Source organism: Austrofundulus limnaeus, unplaced genomic scaffold (genome assembly GCF_001266775.1).
Source record: "Austrofundulus limnaeus strain Quisiro unplaced genomic scaffold, Austrofundulus_limnaeus-1.0 Scaffold204, whole genome shotgun sequence".
In the NCBI taxonomy this organism is placed as follows: domain Eukaryota; kingdom Metazoa; phylum Chordata; class Actinopteri; order Cyprinodontiformes; family Rivulidae; genus Austrofundulus; species Austrofundulus limnaeus.
The window spans coordinates 872,629-889,438 of record NW_013952606.1 but is presented as its reverse complement, the minus strand read 5'-3'; the positions used below and the strand labels follow the sequence as shown (position 1 = coordinate 889,438).

The 16,810-nt window shown below is 39.2% G+C and overlaps 2 protein-coding genes across 2 annotated transcripts in view; both read right to left on the bottom strand.

The window, feature by feature from the left end:
• Window positions 1-128: 128 nt before the first annotated feature.
• Window positions 129-14,205, bottom strand: etnk1 (ethanolamine kinase 1). The gene is made up of 8 exons (XM_014018869.1): window positions 13,959-14,205; window positions 12,675-12,934; window positions 11,006-11,146; window positions 10,137-10,279; window positions 5,499-5,582; window positions 5,263-5,423; window positions 2,571-2,644; window positions 129-2,370 (listed from the first exon to the last, which is right to left on the bottom strand). The coding sequence occupies exons 1-8, from the start codon at window positions 14,103-14,105 to the stop codon at window positions 2,298-2,300; spliced, it is 1,083 nt and encodes a 360-aa protein (XP_013874323.1). The 5' UTR covers window positions 14,106-14,205; the 3' UTR covers window positions 129-2,297.
• Window positions 14,206-15,987: 1,782 nt separating this feature from the next.
• pyroxd1 (pyridine nucleotide-disulphide oxidoreductase domain 1) overlaps window positions 15,988-16,810 on the bottom strand; it is a gene marked incomplete at its 5' end in the record, with an annotated part of 11,507 nt that continues 10,684 nt past the window's right edge. Inside the window, 1 exon segment of the mRNA XM_014018867.1 lies at window positions 15,988-16,278. Within this exon segment, the coding sequence (XP_013874321.1) occupies window positions 16,120-16,278 (159 nt within the window). The 3' untranslated portion in view covers window positions 15,988-16,119.

Below are 16,810 nucleotides of genomic sequence, written 5' to 3'. Positions count from 1 at the left end.
ACCCAAAATATTAAATATTACATTATTAAATGTTAACGGTCATACAGCTGGTGTTTATGTGACCTTTTCTTGGGGGAAATAAAATACACAATGTTGACTTTGAGTCAAAAAACAAAGCAGAAACATTGTCTTGGTAAATATATTTTATTGATGAAAGCATATTTACATTTTCTTTTTGCCAATTTTACCTCTTAAACCAGGTAATCGTTCACTTTAATGCATCTTTTAAAAAACAAAGGAAAAATAAGAGAAAACTCCCATTATGTACATTAATTCACATTCAAAGAAGCAGTTCGTTACATTTGTTTGCTATACATATAAACACATTACAGTGGCCAAAGAGATTTATTGTTAGAAACAAATGTTATGATCACACTTCGTTATTAGGACTCCTACATATATAATAATACAATGTATTGATTTGCACCAAATAAGCCTTGAAAAGATAATTTAACATGGTAGCAGATTCAGATTTAATAAAGAGTCAAACATAAAAATAGATTTGTTAAATGTAAACTAACATTTTATTAACCATACTCCCAGAGAACTTAAAATGTTTTTCCCACTACTTGAACTCGTGTATTAATTCAAAATATTTACATTTCGCACACCTTTCTGACTAATGGGCCAACACTTTTAAATATAGAAATGGGTCAACACTAATTTGAATWTAATTTATTAATACAAAACAAAAACAACAAATTTGACAGGTGAATAAGCTTCAAACTTTACAGAAGTGCAAAATAAAATGTACTCCGAGACCCAAATTGTGCCTTAAACCCGATTTAGCTGGAGTGTCGGTCGGTCGCTCTAAAGCTTTTGTTTTGGAGTTAAAACCTTTTTCGCTTTACTACATTCAAAAAGTTATTTAGGGGCGGAGTTCAGACCAGATCTCAAAGCCCTTAGCTTTAAAAGTTTAATCTAAATGTATATAAAAACATCTAATTCTGATAATGCTACAGGATAAAGTGTGCGATGTAAGAACAAGATGGCAGCACTTTGGTGTCAGTTTTGTTGTTAAAAAAAAGGCTTGAAAGTCTSTCTCCTGAACAAATGCTTCTCATCACATTAAAAAACAAACATAAAAAATAAAAAACTTTACATTTACACCCTCCTCCTCCTACTGAAGAGACCCCGAGGCAGACCCAGAACTAGCTGGAGGGATTTTACATCCCATCGGACCTGGAAACCTTGGAGCCCCCCAGAGGAGACGGAGGTCTGGTTTCCCTCCTGAACCTGCTGCCTCCTCCACCCGACTACAGATAACAGGAAATGAGTTGGAGACATTCACACCCAACGTTGCTTCCACAGACCATCTTTTCAAAATAAAAGCCCAGCAGTGGCTCCAACATCTGACTCAGGCCATGTTATACAGAACAATGAATTAGTGGCGTAGGAGTGATAAAAATAAAATGAAACAGGACCCCAACCTAGACGGTTCACAGTGAAATAAACCCGACACTACTGACCTTTCATGCAAGTGCAACAGAGTTTATGAACAACGTTATGAACAGGGAATGTTCAAATGTCTGTGAGGTAAATTACTAATAAACATAAAAAAAGAGAAATCTACATTAAAGTGAAAATCATCCTCAAGTCGAACGGCTATCCAGTGAAATGAAGAGGTAATAAGTAAACAAGACGCTGTTCTACAACTCTGTACCTTCAGAAAAAACAAACACACGGGTCCTCAAGTCAACTTCACAGCGGCGCCCGTATACACTCAGTATGATGGGCAAAAYAAGGACGAGCAGTCAGTGTTTTTGGTGTTCACGTGTTACGTTAGTCTCAAAAACAGCTCTGCCATCGTGTTGCAATTACTTCTTCCCCATCTCCGTCCTCCTGCAGAAAGCAGGTTTTTTATCTGCTTTAAATAAAGTCTTTAACTGGCTCTAACTTTATCTGTGCGAGGAGGGGGCGCTCAGTCTCTGCGTCTCTTACAGTTTTTACTATGAGATATTAAAACAATTATCTGGACATACAGTAAATTGATTTAATGTCATGTCTGAGTTATTAAGAGTACAGCAAAGTAGACCAAAAATAAACATAACCATGTTGTAACAAGTTAACCATCAGCTCTCAACAAATGATGCATAGAGTTGATCTTAGCTTTGTGTTTCATTCAGTTTGTTTTTTTTTTTTGTTTGTTTGTTTTTTGTAGAAATGGACAGTGGAGACTAAAGAATATTAGTCTAGTTATTCTCGTCGCAGACCTCTAGAGGGCCTCCTGCAGTCATCTTCAGAAGTGCTGAGCAGGGTTGATGGGATAGCAGAAATGAGGGGGTGTGTGCCRGCTCTTATTCGGGTAAATTCACAGCAGATATCCCTGGCTTCATCTTGAAGTACTGGTTGAAGCGCAGGACTGCGTATCTTTTGGTAAAAACACAAAGAGAGATGAGGTCAACAATGAGATGCATGTAAAGATCATCAAAACCAGATGAAGGATGAAATGATGAATCCGAAATTTCTCCTCTACTTGTTTGTTAGAGTTAGATGCCAGGATTGGATTTATAATTGTTGATTTAATGAGTTAAAAATCTAACAGAGTGATTTTCAGAGTTAAAACTTACCCCAAGAAGTCAAAATCAATGGTAGAGAACTTGGCCTGAATCAGAGCCCAGAGACCCCAGAAGAAATGAGACGCCTGGACACAGAAAGAAAAAGGGAAAAGTTATAGAGAATGCACAGTCATTGTCTTAAACTAAATGTTTCAAATTACTCAACACAAGCTCACAGAGTCCCTACAGCAACAACACACAGTTGACACAAAAACAGTTGCCCATCCTCCACATTGCCTTCGTTTTCTTTTTCACAGCAAATAAAGCAGAATGAGGCMGAGGGAGGAATCACCAAACCTGACGGTGAGCACGTCACAAGAAGGAACCATGTGTTTATGAACAGAATATCCTCTGAAAGATTCACATTTAAATACTGATAAACTTCAAAATGTGACTCTTTATATTCATTTAAACAGTTTTTACCTGGTCTGAAATGAATGAAAACTAGTTTGTTTTATTTTCAGTTTACTGGCAGCCTTCATCCCCTGAAGGCCCAGAAACAAGAGTTTACTCAATGAACAAACAGGTGCAATCTAAGCTTTATTAAAATACCTGTTTGACAACTTCTTCAGATTACTGACACGATAAACCACAACACAATAACGTAATTGTCTTGGCAAAAGCTTAAGTTTTAAACATATCATTTACTTGTCAGCAAATGTGGGTGCATGACGCAACCGTCAGGGGATTCGAACTGGCGGTCTTCCACTGTAACCACTGCGTCACCACTCCCCAGCATCAAACTTTTAAACAGAACAAAAATAGAAACTAGGCCAGCCAATTGAGGTTTTATGAAAAGCGAGTTCTAACTCAGTACTTTCAGAATGACTCATTAAATATTACTTTGTTTTCCTATCGTGGTAACACATTTAAATACTACTCAGTGAAGCAACAGAGAGCTGATGCAGAGGAGCACTGCTGTAGTACTCGACCGGTCTGAAGACCACATTTTGATGGTCTCGGTCTCATCCCGATTGTATCTGTACTAGGTCTCAGACATCGAGGACTCTGGATTTTATTTCAAGCTTCCAGAATATTGTCCTATTTATTTGTTAATATCTTTCCTTTCACTGAATGTAAAACTGATTCAAATCCACATCGTGAATCATTGCTAATTATGTATTTTTATTYCCGTTGTCTCCCATCTCCACCCTTTTCACTTGCATGAGGCATTCCAAGAAAGTGAGCGGTGGTTGTCTGGGAGCGGGAGAAAGTGTCTGTAAAACTACATACAGACTTTTAAACTCTACAGAGCTTCACTTTTAGAGACTACAAACTTTTATGGTTATTTAGAAAGGAAGCACAAAGAAAGGTAAGTCATGTGTAAAGCTAGGTAACTAGCATTAGCAATCTGTCTCTGTACAAACATTGTTTACCCAGCCTTCACACAAACAGATTAGGTCAATATTAGATACATATTAAATTAACTACCTGTGTACAATGTACTGTATRTTTTAGGACACTAGTTGCACATTTTCCCCCACAGTCTTGGTCTTTTTTCAGTCTYGATACACTCTGGTCTTGACGGTAGTCTCAGGCTACTTTCACACCCATATTTTATATTTTTTTAATTCACTTTTTGTCCATATGCATCCCTGAGAACCTGATCTTTAACAACCAAGATATAAAGCTGAATTTCTGAATCGTCTCGTATTTTTTATTAGCTCAATTGAAGGAATGCTGATTTTAAATCAAACACAGGATTTTTCTCAAGTTGGGGCTGTGTTTATTTGTATGTGAGCTCCAGATCAGAAGCTATCAGAGCGTTGATCTGAGCTAATACTTTAGCCACCAACCATACACCCCAGACAGAAAAAAAAAAGTAAAAAAAAAACTGACATGACTGACATGACGTCAAAACGGTCCAATTCATAGAAGTTATTTAAATATACCATGAAGTGAATGACTAAGAAGAAAATAGCCTGATAACATAACGTCATCCGAGTTGCACCCAGTGAAACCAGTTTTGGCGTTTCAGACTCATGCACAGTAGCATGCCCCCTCTCCCCCTCCCCAAGAAACGTTTACGATTTCATGAGAACAAAGATTTGTTAAAAGTTCTTTGTGTTTTTAATATATCTAAATTAAAAACAATTTAAAAACTGCTGTTCCATGAAGTAGGGCTGCCACAAATGATTATTTTTATAATCGATTAATCACAGATTATTTTTTCGATTAGTCGACTAATCAGATCATACGTTAATTGAAATTAAAACATAGAGCTTATCACACCAGAATGAAGCTGCTATTATATAACCATGGTTAGAKTTTAGCTATATGCTAACTAAAAATAATTGCTGTGGAAGGTAAGTTCTGCTCTGCAGATATTACACAGGTTTCTCYTTCATTTTCTTAAAATGATCCCACACTTTGAGCTCTGTTGTCAGGTAGCCATGATACCAGAGCCTGTCTGTATAATGTCTTGTGACGTCCACGGCCTACCCCAGTTACCACTACTGTGCATGTGTGTCAAGGACAGAAAGGCAGATGTGGCAGTGGAAGGTGTCAAAGCAGTTTGGAGAGAAAAACAAAGTAAACAAAAAAAAAAAGATTAATCGCTTATTAAATTAGTCATCGATTATTTTAATAATCGATTAGTCGTCGATTAATCGTGGCAGCCCTACCATGAAGCACGGGTTGTTTAACTGAATCTGAGTGCACCTAAGAAGCTGTCAGGACAATAAGATCAGGACTAAATCCTCACCAGGGCAAACTTGTTGACTTGAACGTAGAGAACCTCCACCTCTCTGTCGGTGACTGCTTCGCCCTGGCCTTTGTGCTCCTTATAGGCCTCCAGGTAGGAGCGGAGCCACTCCAGCTGGAAGGCCCGCTCTGGGTAGTGACTATAGTCCACTTCGTTCAGGCCTGAAAAACAAAATCAGGATTTTAAAACACAAACAACAGAACAAATGATGAACTCTTATTAAGAGAAAAYCTCACCAGCAAACTCGTTGAAGTGATTCCCAATGTCAAAGGCTTGGTAATTGTACCCAGCGTACTCGTAGTCAATGAACTTTACACTGCCTGAAAACAAAATCGCAACGGTTTAGAAAAGTGAAAYAAGATGCACAAATACAATGATTAACTTTGTGCTTCCCTTTGGTAACTCATAATCTCATGGCTCTCCAACATTTAACTGAACTAGCTGGCTAATGAGCTAACTGCACAGGCAAGTAGTAAGAGTTTGTATTTTGATGTTTGAAGACGAGAACATCAGGAGGAATAAAAGCTTTTCATATAAAATGTGTAAATATGGGCACATAGGCCAGTGTAGATGTGTGCTTAAAATAAAAAATAAAATATCATTGTTTTAAGCTTCAATCTTATTTCTAATTGAAATTTTAGAAGGAAAAAAAAAAAGCACAGGTGGAAAGCACAGAGGGAAGAACTAGAAAAGAGAACAGGCATGCAAATTTTCCACAGTTGGGTTATAAAGACTGGGCTGTATTTTCTTTCATTAGGAATACTCAGACACAGACGCACCCAGAAGGCAGCTGGAATACATTACAAATGTAAAATAAAATAAAAAAGAAAATGAAAAAAGGTATGATGCAACACATGGAGCATGTACAGAAATCTCCAGAAAAGACRACAGCTTTCCAGAGGATATTTGTTTTGGAGACATGCACAGTTTTAAGGGAAGGGAAGAGTCAAAGTTCTGTTTTGAAGAGGTGGAAGGAGAATAAAAACAACAAAAAACAGGAAAACATGAGTAAAAAGATAGAGACACCAATGCAGATTTTATAAAAAGACCAATGTGCAGCTAAGACAGCAACATACAAAAGTAATTGAGCACAATCCAATAATAATTCAATATTAATTCATAAAATAAGTTCTGGTTTATTTGATCCGTTTGTGGTTTTAAGTATARAGAAGTTACAAAAGGTGTTGCTGTCTGAGCACATTTAAAACCACGGAGAATGTAAGACGTCTGCATCAACAATGAACAAAGAGGGAGGTGGTTAGTCACGAGCTCAAAATCCAAACCCTTACTTGAACAAGCCCACATTCCCAAGAAAAWTACTTTGGAATAATAATACTTTTAATCCAATTAAGATTAACTCCTGATTCTGGTTTTTAGCTCAGCTCAATTTCTTTGACCTGATATATAAATTAGAGATAATTAAATTTAAAAAAAAAAGAGAAAAATAAAAAAAATGAGGTGTTGCTGGACTACAGAGAAAGACACTTTGAGGTGGGTTACCAGCCGGCGTGTAGGTCCTAGCGGGACAACTGAACACCTCCAGGCAGTGGCTATAGCCCCCCTGTGCAGCAGATGAAAAGATTTGGGCAAACATCTTTCACACATGCTCACTCTCTCAGACACATTTGGCCTCTGTTCATTCTTTCTCCCACGCCCAAGGCCCCTCCCTCTGCAGCGCTCCACTCCCATCGGTCTACTCTCAACCCATGACGCTTCTGCTGCTTTTGCATGTTACATCATCTTTGAAAAGGTTTCCTCGTGACTGAAAATCCAGTTAGCCTAAAGCAGGACCGGCAGAWAACCTAAACCAGCAAGTGAGCGCAGCATTTTTGAAAAGACTTCCAYGTTTTGTTTCTTTTTTATAAAAATAAAAACAGGAAGTGGCAGCTTCTTCACTGTCACATTTATCAGACAAGTGGGTCAGCTTTATTTGTACTGAAAGTGACAGGAAAGCCAGTATCTCACTGGGCTGCGACGGGTGACCCGTCTGCCAGTAAAAAACAGAGGGAAGTGTGATTTTTTTCATCTATGTCTAACAGATTTCTGATCGTCTGCGACAGAACGACCAGCTAGACGTGTAGATTTTCAAGTGGGTAAATTTTAAACTTTTGGCTTTGTTGCCCACTTCCGCCCACATCATTCACATCAAAAACACCCGCACTGACGAGTCTGTGACTCGTGTGTTTACTGTACACACCAGCTGCAGGAGTTTGAATAAAAATAAACAAAACSTAGGTTAATAATTAGGACACCTAAGGGCATCACATGCCTGTGGTTGCTCAACTGGCTGCAGTAAAATGGCCTTTTCTCATTTTTCCATTTCTGTGAACTAAAATGAAGCTCTGTTTTTTTTTTTTTTTTGCAAGTGCAGGAGGCAATTCCAATATTAGCGCAGTTTTAGCACTCCAGATTTACAGAAACTGAAGTGAAAAAGGTTTCAGATGACCATGAAAACTCAGTAACTATTTTAGTGATATTTATCACATTTAATCTGTTTGGAAACTCCCTGCGAATTTAACGACGCAGCGTTAAGAGATACTGGCTGAAGGAGCTCCTCTGACACAAACAAGAGTAAAATCCATTTACCACTAAATAATTCCAGGTTGAAGATGGAGTCTTTGGATTAAATTGTGTGAGAAAATACCTAAATAATCTGGGACTGGGGATTAGCTGCTCCCTTTTTATTTTAAATCAAATAAATACTGAAACTCAACTTTGTATTTTATATAATGAAGCCTGAATCTGCACAACTGTCTTGTTTACGCTGATTTTTTTTTTCCATTACAGATGTACGTTTTAATGTGGGAAYTGAAAGCGGCTCCACTTCGGATGCGGTCAAAAATGACAAAAAGAAACAGGATATGTTCACGTGCTGCAGGTACAGGCAGTACTGCTTTAAGCTGATTTTGCAGGTGAGCCCATGAGCTCTCCAGAGATCTCCGTTACTTAGAAACTGTGTGCTTTGTCAGAAATCTGTTGTTGCAGAATCATGTTTCAGCTTGTAACCATAGGGGTGACGATCTTCTACGTTGTCACGACCAGCGTTCTTTATGAAACGGTCAGAACGGTTTGGACTGTTTTACCTAGTAATTAGCTAAATTTATGGTTTTATAAAATGTAGAATGTGGTTTTAAACAGAATAGTAAATCTGTTAGTTATCAGCTGCAGGTTTAAACAAGAGGCAGTAAAGATTATTTATAGCAGCAGAGAGGAAAATCACAGATCATTAGCTGATAAACTAATGTAACCTAATGGTGTTTTTAAATTCCTGGAATAGCGATGTAGAGTTTATAAGCCTGAAGGACTTAAAGACAAACAGGTCCGATTAGTTCCGTGTTTGTTTTGATATATTTACAACTACTTACTGTCAAGACAAACAGAGTACCACGCCCTGATGTGGACTTCTTCAATGCCAGATTATTTAGCTATGCAACGGTGCTTCAAAGTGGAAAAATCCAAAAGAAGAAATAAGAAACTTAACAGTTTTTATACTGCGTTGGTGCAGCCTGACAAATGATTTGGATCTGAGGAGATCGGGGTTCCTACTGAACTCGTCCAGACTAGCCTGAGCCTGAGCAGAGGGAGGCGGACTACGGGAGGGACCCCCAAAGCTTCCTGTGCGTGAGGTTTGTCTCTCCGTTCCCTCCCCGGAGGGCAGGGCGGCCACAGCCTCCGCTGTCAGTCCTGGGGGAGAAAAGCTAAAACACAAGGAGCTGTGAGAATGGCCTCGCCCCTCTCGTCACAGAGCTGACGAGGGGGTTGACAGCTCTTACACCCTCCCCTTAAAAAGCACCACCCAAAAACACAACCAGCTGTAGCTTTCTACTTTTTAAAGTTTTTCTTTAAAAGGACCAAAAATAAATAAATAAAATAAGTGACCTGAACAGCTTTACCGAGCGCAAAGATCATGGAAAATAGCAGTTGCTCACTGTAAAATTAAACCTGTCTGGTTACAATAACATCGTTACAACCTCCAACACACTTCTTTTATGTTACATGACAGTTTTTGTTCCTAATAATAGTTTTTACTAGGGATGTACCCACATCAAAACCAGTATCATGTATCAGTCCGATACTGTAGGCGTGTACTTATACACGTAAAAGTGTTCCGATACCACTTAAAGCCACTCTCCTTACAAGGATGAGGATTTTTTTATGTGAGTTGTGGAGTAAAAAGGGAAATACACAAATCTGAGCACAAGCTTCCTGATGATCTCTGACATTAATAATTATTAACAAGCCGATGTAACAACACCCAATCAGTTTACACCATTTTGATGAAAAGAGTTTAACGAGGAGAGTGGTTATTGATTCTGACTGATTATTACACCACAGGTCATTGAAGCTAATGCTAGGCTAATGCTTCAAACAGTACTTATTTTCATTGCCTCTAATGGTTTATAAATATAATTACCTCAAACAGATTCAATTTGTAATTTCATTTACTAAATATAGTAAGTGAAATGGCATTTATTAGTATTTGTACTGGTATTCTGTACTGTTAAGTACATGAAAAAAGTGGTATTGGTGCATCCCTAGCTTTAACTACTTTTAGAACAAAATGAGAATGACAGTTCAGATGCGTTAAGCTGCGAACAAAAGTCATCATCACACTGAACAAACTAATGAACACACTCAGTCAGGTAGTTTTAAACATAAAAAAGGGTAAATATCTCTAATTTGTACAAGAATTCAGCCTGGAGTTTTGGTAAAAACAAGCAACTGGACTGCCTGGTTTCTGATGACAGGAAGTAAAGCATGAGTCTACCTCGGACCGAGTCCAGTTTCTTGCATYTAAGCACCAAAACAAAAATCACACTACAGCTCAGTCACACAGTCCTGTGAGTGGCTGCACTCCTGCGGGTCATACTCACCTTCCCCCTGGTTATAGATGATGTTTTTGCACAGRAGATCGTTGTGGCACAGAACTACGGGGGAGCCCAGCACAGACAAGCTCTGCTGGAGCCACACCAGCTCATTTTTGAGCGACTCGAGGCTGGGGACCTCCAGACTGAACCTGGAGGAGGCAGAGAAGAACAACATTTAGAAGTTGGTCTTTCTAGAGGAGAAGTCTACAAACAGTAAACAAACACCAAGTTAAAAACATTTTGATGCAGTTTTGCTTATAAACCTGAGGTCCTGGCATTTCTGTTGTTGCTCTTCAAACATGTGTGCTTCCAACATTGTGTTTATGTTTGACTGGGCRCCAAGTAAATCAGCAGCTGAAGTCAGTTTGTTTTGATTTTTTTTTTTTTTAGTTTAGGTCCCATTACTCAGAAAGGTGAATACTATTGTCAAAACATGTCAAACTGTTGTAGCCAAAAGGCTCAAAACATTTCAGTATGACAAATGTTCATCTTCCACGTGACACACGAAGCCAAAAAATAGTAGTAAATATTTTTGTAATTTGTTGTATCTTTTCAGGATGTCACGGATATTATGGTAATGACTTATTGCAGTGTAGAAGTGYGCCAACAGTACATGTACACTGTGTGAGTACAAGTGATAGTTTTACTTGTTCCAGGATATAAAAACTGATTCAAGATCACACTGTCCTACTCTGAGATACAAGATGTTTACATGTGTCAAAGCTACTGTGATAAGACATTCCTTAAATATCTTACAGTTACACTGCACCGAGTGAAGCTTTATCAAAAACACTTCGGACTGGTTCAAACTTTCTAACTTCCCTCAATCGGGACCTGTAGCTAATTTGACCAAATATAGTAAGTGTTCCTCTCACCTGTCATTCTGCTCAGACTCCTTGAAGCACTTGGAAATGAGGGCTAAGTACTTGCCCATCTTTAGCCACAGGTCAGAGCGGGGAACCCAGCCGTTATGGGCATGGATGGCGTGGTACTTGGCCAGCTGTCTCGCAATAAGCCTGCAGGGCAGAAGAAACCAAGACATATGAAATGATGCTTTTAAACTTGAATTTATGGGAGAAACAAAACAGACAATCCTGCCTTTTTGAGTCTAAAACTTTACTTAGGAATAAAAGACATTTCACTGTTTCCAAATATAACTGAGAACTGCTTTAACAGTACCAGTACATACGGGTTTACCGGGGAATAGCACAAAACCTAAACACCTGTTTTAGTATATTCTATAAAAGATGCCTGAACCACTCATTCAATATTCTCACTGTCTATTTCTCCAGTTTGAATATAATTTTACTTCTAACATAAATATTTCACTCAGGTTTACTCGGGGTTCCTAGAGTTTCTAAAAAGTAGAACAGTTTATGTCCATTAGGCTGAGACCCTGTCTACTTTTCAGACCAGACTTGATTTTCCTTTTTAATAAATCCTATAGTTAGTATTGGTTTGGGTTTCCTGAGCTATCCTTTAGTTCTGCTGCTTTAGCATTAAGGGCTCGACACACGGGAGGCGACGTCGCTCGCTCTCCATTCATTTCTTGTGGAGCCTGTGCGGTGAGGCGACAATCGCTTGCCCTCCTCCTCAGGCTAAGCGACCGGCGAAAAAAGTGCGTGTGAAATTTTGCGCTCGTACACGTAGACGTGCACACGCGAGCATGCGACGCGACATATGAAAGTTGAAAAATGTTCAACTTTTGTCGCTGTCGCTTAGCGTACAACCAATCAGCGAGGGTTTCACTGACTGACCAATGAGAGGAGAGTATGCTACACACTGCGGTTAGCTAACACTTTCACCAAGTGATTACTAAAAAGCTTTGTGGGAATTTATTGGCACCAGGGTGAAGTTTATGGTAAGTTTTTCCTCATAAAACTGTATCTTGATGTGTGTTTGTTTTTCAATATCATTAGCATCGCAAGATTTGTTTAGTTTACACATCCGTAATGCACACCCGCCTTCAGAGTCAAGAACAAATCAAATTTTGTGAAGACAAGCAACCTGAGAGCGCGATTCACAACGCTGCGATCGCTATCGYGTCCCGTGTGTCGGGTTTCACCCTGGCTGCGATGACAGCCGTTAATCGCTGTAGTTTGTCGCTCCCCGTGTGTCGAGCCCTTTAGTCTGCCGGAGGACAATCTGACCACATTTCCTCACTCTGCCGCCTTCTTTACACGCTCTACTCTCCTTGTACGCATTTGTCATTACTTCCATCATTGAACTGTGCCAAAAACTACACCAGGACCAGTCATTCTGCGTTTCTCTCCATCCGTTTCCTGTCCTCTCTAACCCCTGTCAGCTGAGGCAGATGGCCGCCCATCCTGAGCCCGGTTCTGCTGGAGGGTTCTTCCTGTTCACTTGTCACAAGCACTCAAAATCTTAAGAGTGGATTGAAAAATTCACCGAGTTGCCAACTAGAGAGATGCTACCTTAAGTGAAAGTAYGTGTTTGATGACAGAGCAACATTGAAATCCTTAATTTGTACAGAAATGCTCAGCATGTCAACAAAACATCCTGGATTTTCTCTTTTTTTTTTACCTAAAAACAGGATGGCTGCGAATGTGCTCCGGCTCCAGCGCGGTTCCTTGCAGGAATTCGTAGCAGAGGCCGTTGTTGAAGGTGCAGTAAAGGCGGGGGGCGCAGCGGTGCGCGTGCAGCACTCTGAAGCTCTTCACCTCGTTTTCCCTGTCGACCAGCAGCTCCGTTTTGTTGCCGTAAATCCGGACCAGGACCACGTCTTGCATGACCGCGCCCACGTAGCAGCCGAAGAGCTTGTTGGTGATTCCGTCTGTGAAAAACTGAAAGTTCCCCCAGAAAGGAAAAACAATTTAGCCACAAAGCGATTGCGCAATAAAGTCCAGGGACAGTTTGTTTTCAAGTCAGGTGCCACATACCAGCTTTAACTACTCACTAACTGGGACTGACTGGGGCAAACAAGAATGTGAGGGATTTTATCTGTCATCAGGAGGCAATGATTGACATCTGCTGAAGCCCCACTTTGCCTCAAATGAGTAAAAACCAGGGCAGGAAGGCATGATCCCCCCTCATTCCTCATTCCTGGCTGTGTTTACAAAGCAGAGCCACACCTCCAGTTGTATCACCACAGGAAAAGACCACTAAAAAATATCTCTCCAAAGCATGTAAAACTGCCCCCACCGCGTTTGCTAATGTTTATGTCAAGAATACAAATAACTATTTGACTCTGGGCACTTATAGGCTTCGATTAACTCAATTATGCAAAATATAAATGCAAATAGCCATATTTCTTCACGAAGTTAAAGCCAATATAACATAAACACTCAATTTCTTATAACAAGGTCGCATTAGATACCTCATTAAGAGCTAGTAAATTTGAAATAATGTTACAAAACAGGWTTAAATAAGCAATTTCACTAACAATGATGATCACAGACTAAAAAGTTAAGAGAAACGCGACGATTTGATCTTTTTTCTGACGCAGATACAAAATATTACCTTCAAAATTAAAAATTAATAAGCTACGCTTCTYTAGGTCTTTCGTCTTCTGGGATTTTTGTCTAAAATGTATTTAAAGATTAAAAACGCTAATTTAAACCCACTTTAACGCGCCCGTCGTCCCTTTTCTTTGCCTGGAATTACATTTATCACATTAAGCTAGTTTCGTCTGACGTCCGCTCGCGACACTTGGAGTGCACCTTGCTAGCTTTAGCATCGGTTTTCGCCATTTTTTAAACGACGATTTTAAATGTCAAATTGAACGAAAATGATATGTAACKCGCAGGGAAACGTAGAAACGAGCCGTACGAGGCGCGGTGGGGATATAAAAATATTAAAAAGCCCTACCTTGACTTTGATTTCAGACGGTTTCCAGCTCGGTCTCAGCTCTTTCATTAGCTGAAGCGCACCGGGTCTGTAGTCTCGCTCGTCAACCGTTACGTCTATTTTGGGGACGGCGGGAGCCTCGTCCGGGACGTGGATATAATTAGCCATGGATACAGCAGTTGCTTCTTGGAGCGATTTCACACACAGCGACTCGAAGCGAAGCGACTGGAAGATGCGCGGCGTATGTAAATACGTGAGGAGGTTCTGGGATATATAACTGCTCGTGAAGAAGCAGTGTGCAGCGGCAACGCCTCTCAAAAAGTCCCGCCCACCTGGCCTGATGAGGTCGTGCGGTCAAATGACTCATCGACGCTGCTTGTTTTTATGGACGGCGTATACCGGCCAGGCGGAGCTTGTTCTGTATGCATGTCATCTCAAGGTTCCCCTCAGCCGTCGGTGGTCTTCGGTGCATAAATCCAAACGTACACTTCACAGCAGGGGTACGCCTTTACGTCACATCCGTAATGWATGAAGCTTTACTTCTGCTACTTCCGCCACTCTGAACTGAATAAAATTACACTCACAAATCTTTAACACCCATGACTCAGCATTTAAAGATTACAAGGTATTAAGTCAGAACTATGAGATAGTATCTCATTATATTGTGCTTTTTTTTATTACTGTCAGSGTATATTAAATACAGTACCTTCATTTATATCCATTATCATACTATTTTTGCTTAGCATCCAGAGRTCAATAAAATATATAATACACTATACTCTACACACATATATACTTGATTAGATACAGTATTCTATACTGTATTATCTTCTCATAACTATGAAAGTATCTCTACATGAATTATTACCTTATGCATTACATATGCATTTTATAAAATGTTGATGCAAATGTCCATATTTGAACGCAAGAAAATGAAAAATATACTTTTTTTCCTCSTGTCTGTCATTTTGCATGAGCTTATTTAAAGAAACATATTTTTGAATTCCCATTTACTCCTAAAACTGAGTCATAAATTGTGTGTTTTTAAGAGCCGTTCATCCAAGCAGACCTCTGCTTCTTTAAGCATTTCAAACAACTGGAAAAAAAAAACTTGTAAATTTCCAAACTTATCTGACTCTTGTTACTTATTAAACTAAAATCTCTTCGCACACTAGGTTCTGGAGCGCATGCCAGGTCCAAATAGTTTCTAAAATGTCACATCTCAAGGACAATGTGTGGGAAAGAAATGAAGCCATTCTGTTCTTTTTTTTTCTGTTAAACCAGCAGAATATTTCAATGCAACACATTCGTGCAACGACTCATTTTCCTGCTGCTTTAAAGTCATTCTTTAGATTGTAAAGATGCTAGCTGTAGTGGCAGGTCAGCTCTTTAGCAGTAAAACGCGCAGAACGAGACAAACCTGGTTTCTTAAAAAATTAGAAACACAACCATCCCACCCTCCATTCTCTGCAAAATCTGGGATTTTAGTTTTACTTGTTGACTCAAACCTTAAAGTTTTCATCTGTCCACACAGACCAGGACGAGCTGCCCTCTCATTCTATCATTTAGTATTTATAAATAACTTCCCATTAAACCCAGAGTGCATGAAATACCGACCTGTCAATCAGAACCGCCACAGGCAATTTTGGGAGGATCATCTCTGGGTAAATCTTTCTGCTTAAACAGTTCTTTATCTTTTCTTTTCAACAGTGGATTTAAAGAAAACAGCCCGAAGCTGCAACAACCGGAGCRGCTGTAGTTTATGTAATGCTTACGACAGCAAAGCAAAACAACTAAGATTATTTTTTTTAAAGTACAGCTAAGAACGTCTTGTTCTTGTGAAGTAAAAATGTGCTTATACATGAAAAATTGGTCTTTATTTACTATTCTCATTAAAATACCTGGTTTTATTAATACCCTACAAGCTGGAAATGAAACCAAACTTCAGGGAGTTTAGATCATTAACGTGAAAAACGTTCATGCTCACATCCAGCTGCTGAGATTTTTAACGAGCTGAAGTGCAGTAAAACAATAAAATGACAAATATGTATTGATTTGCTTCATTCCAGCARCAAGTTGTTATAAAAATAATTTATTTTTAATAAAAAGCAGCACATGTTTTCTCTCTTCTGAAAAAAAATAAGCTTCAGTAAGTTCAAACGATGCGTTTCATCTTCTGTACTTAATCAAAGTAGTCCTCGATGTCCACGTCGGGGTTGAGCAGCTCCACTCCGTACGGACTCAGGTCCATCCGGTTCAGGATCAGGTTCTCGAAGGTCTCCTCCAGGTCTGTATCTCCGATCAGCACGGCGCCCACCATCCTGCCTCCGCTGAGGACCACCTGCACAGAAAAACCAGAAGCGTTCAGGTTTGAAACCTTACYGTACGGTTGAACACATTTCTCCTTTTAACTGGATTTTTTTTAATCATTTTTTGGATGTTTTTGACACCAAAATACAAACATTTACTGCATCTGAACACTGGATGGATCATGAGCAGAAAATTATGTTTCTGAAAACAAAAAGCTGTATTAACTTTAGGTTCAAGTGTTTTTTGTTTGTTTGTTTGTTTTTTGATTTGATTTRATTTATTGATTTAACAGGAAAATATTACTAAAAATTACAACATCTGAGGTTCATTATGGGTAAAGCTTACAACATTTAGGAAGTCCTTTACTACTTTTAGGTTCTATCTAGCCTTTTGCACACATGTCAACTTGTACAGATTGTCATAAATTATAAGAATTTTACATAATTTTGCAGGTTTACGGACGTATACAGCAAGCTCAGATTTTTTCCAAGTCTTATGGATTTTTTTCAAAACCTCATTTTCAAATTTATCTAACATGTCAGAGCCTGTAGGCTGATTTAAAA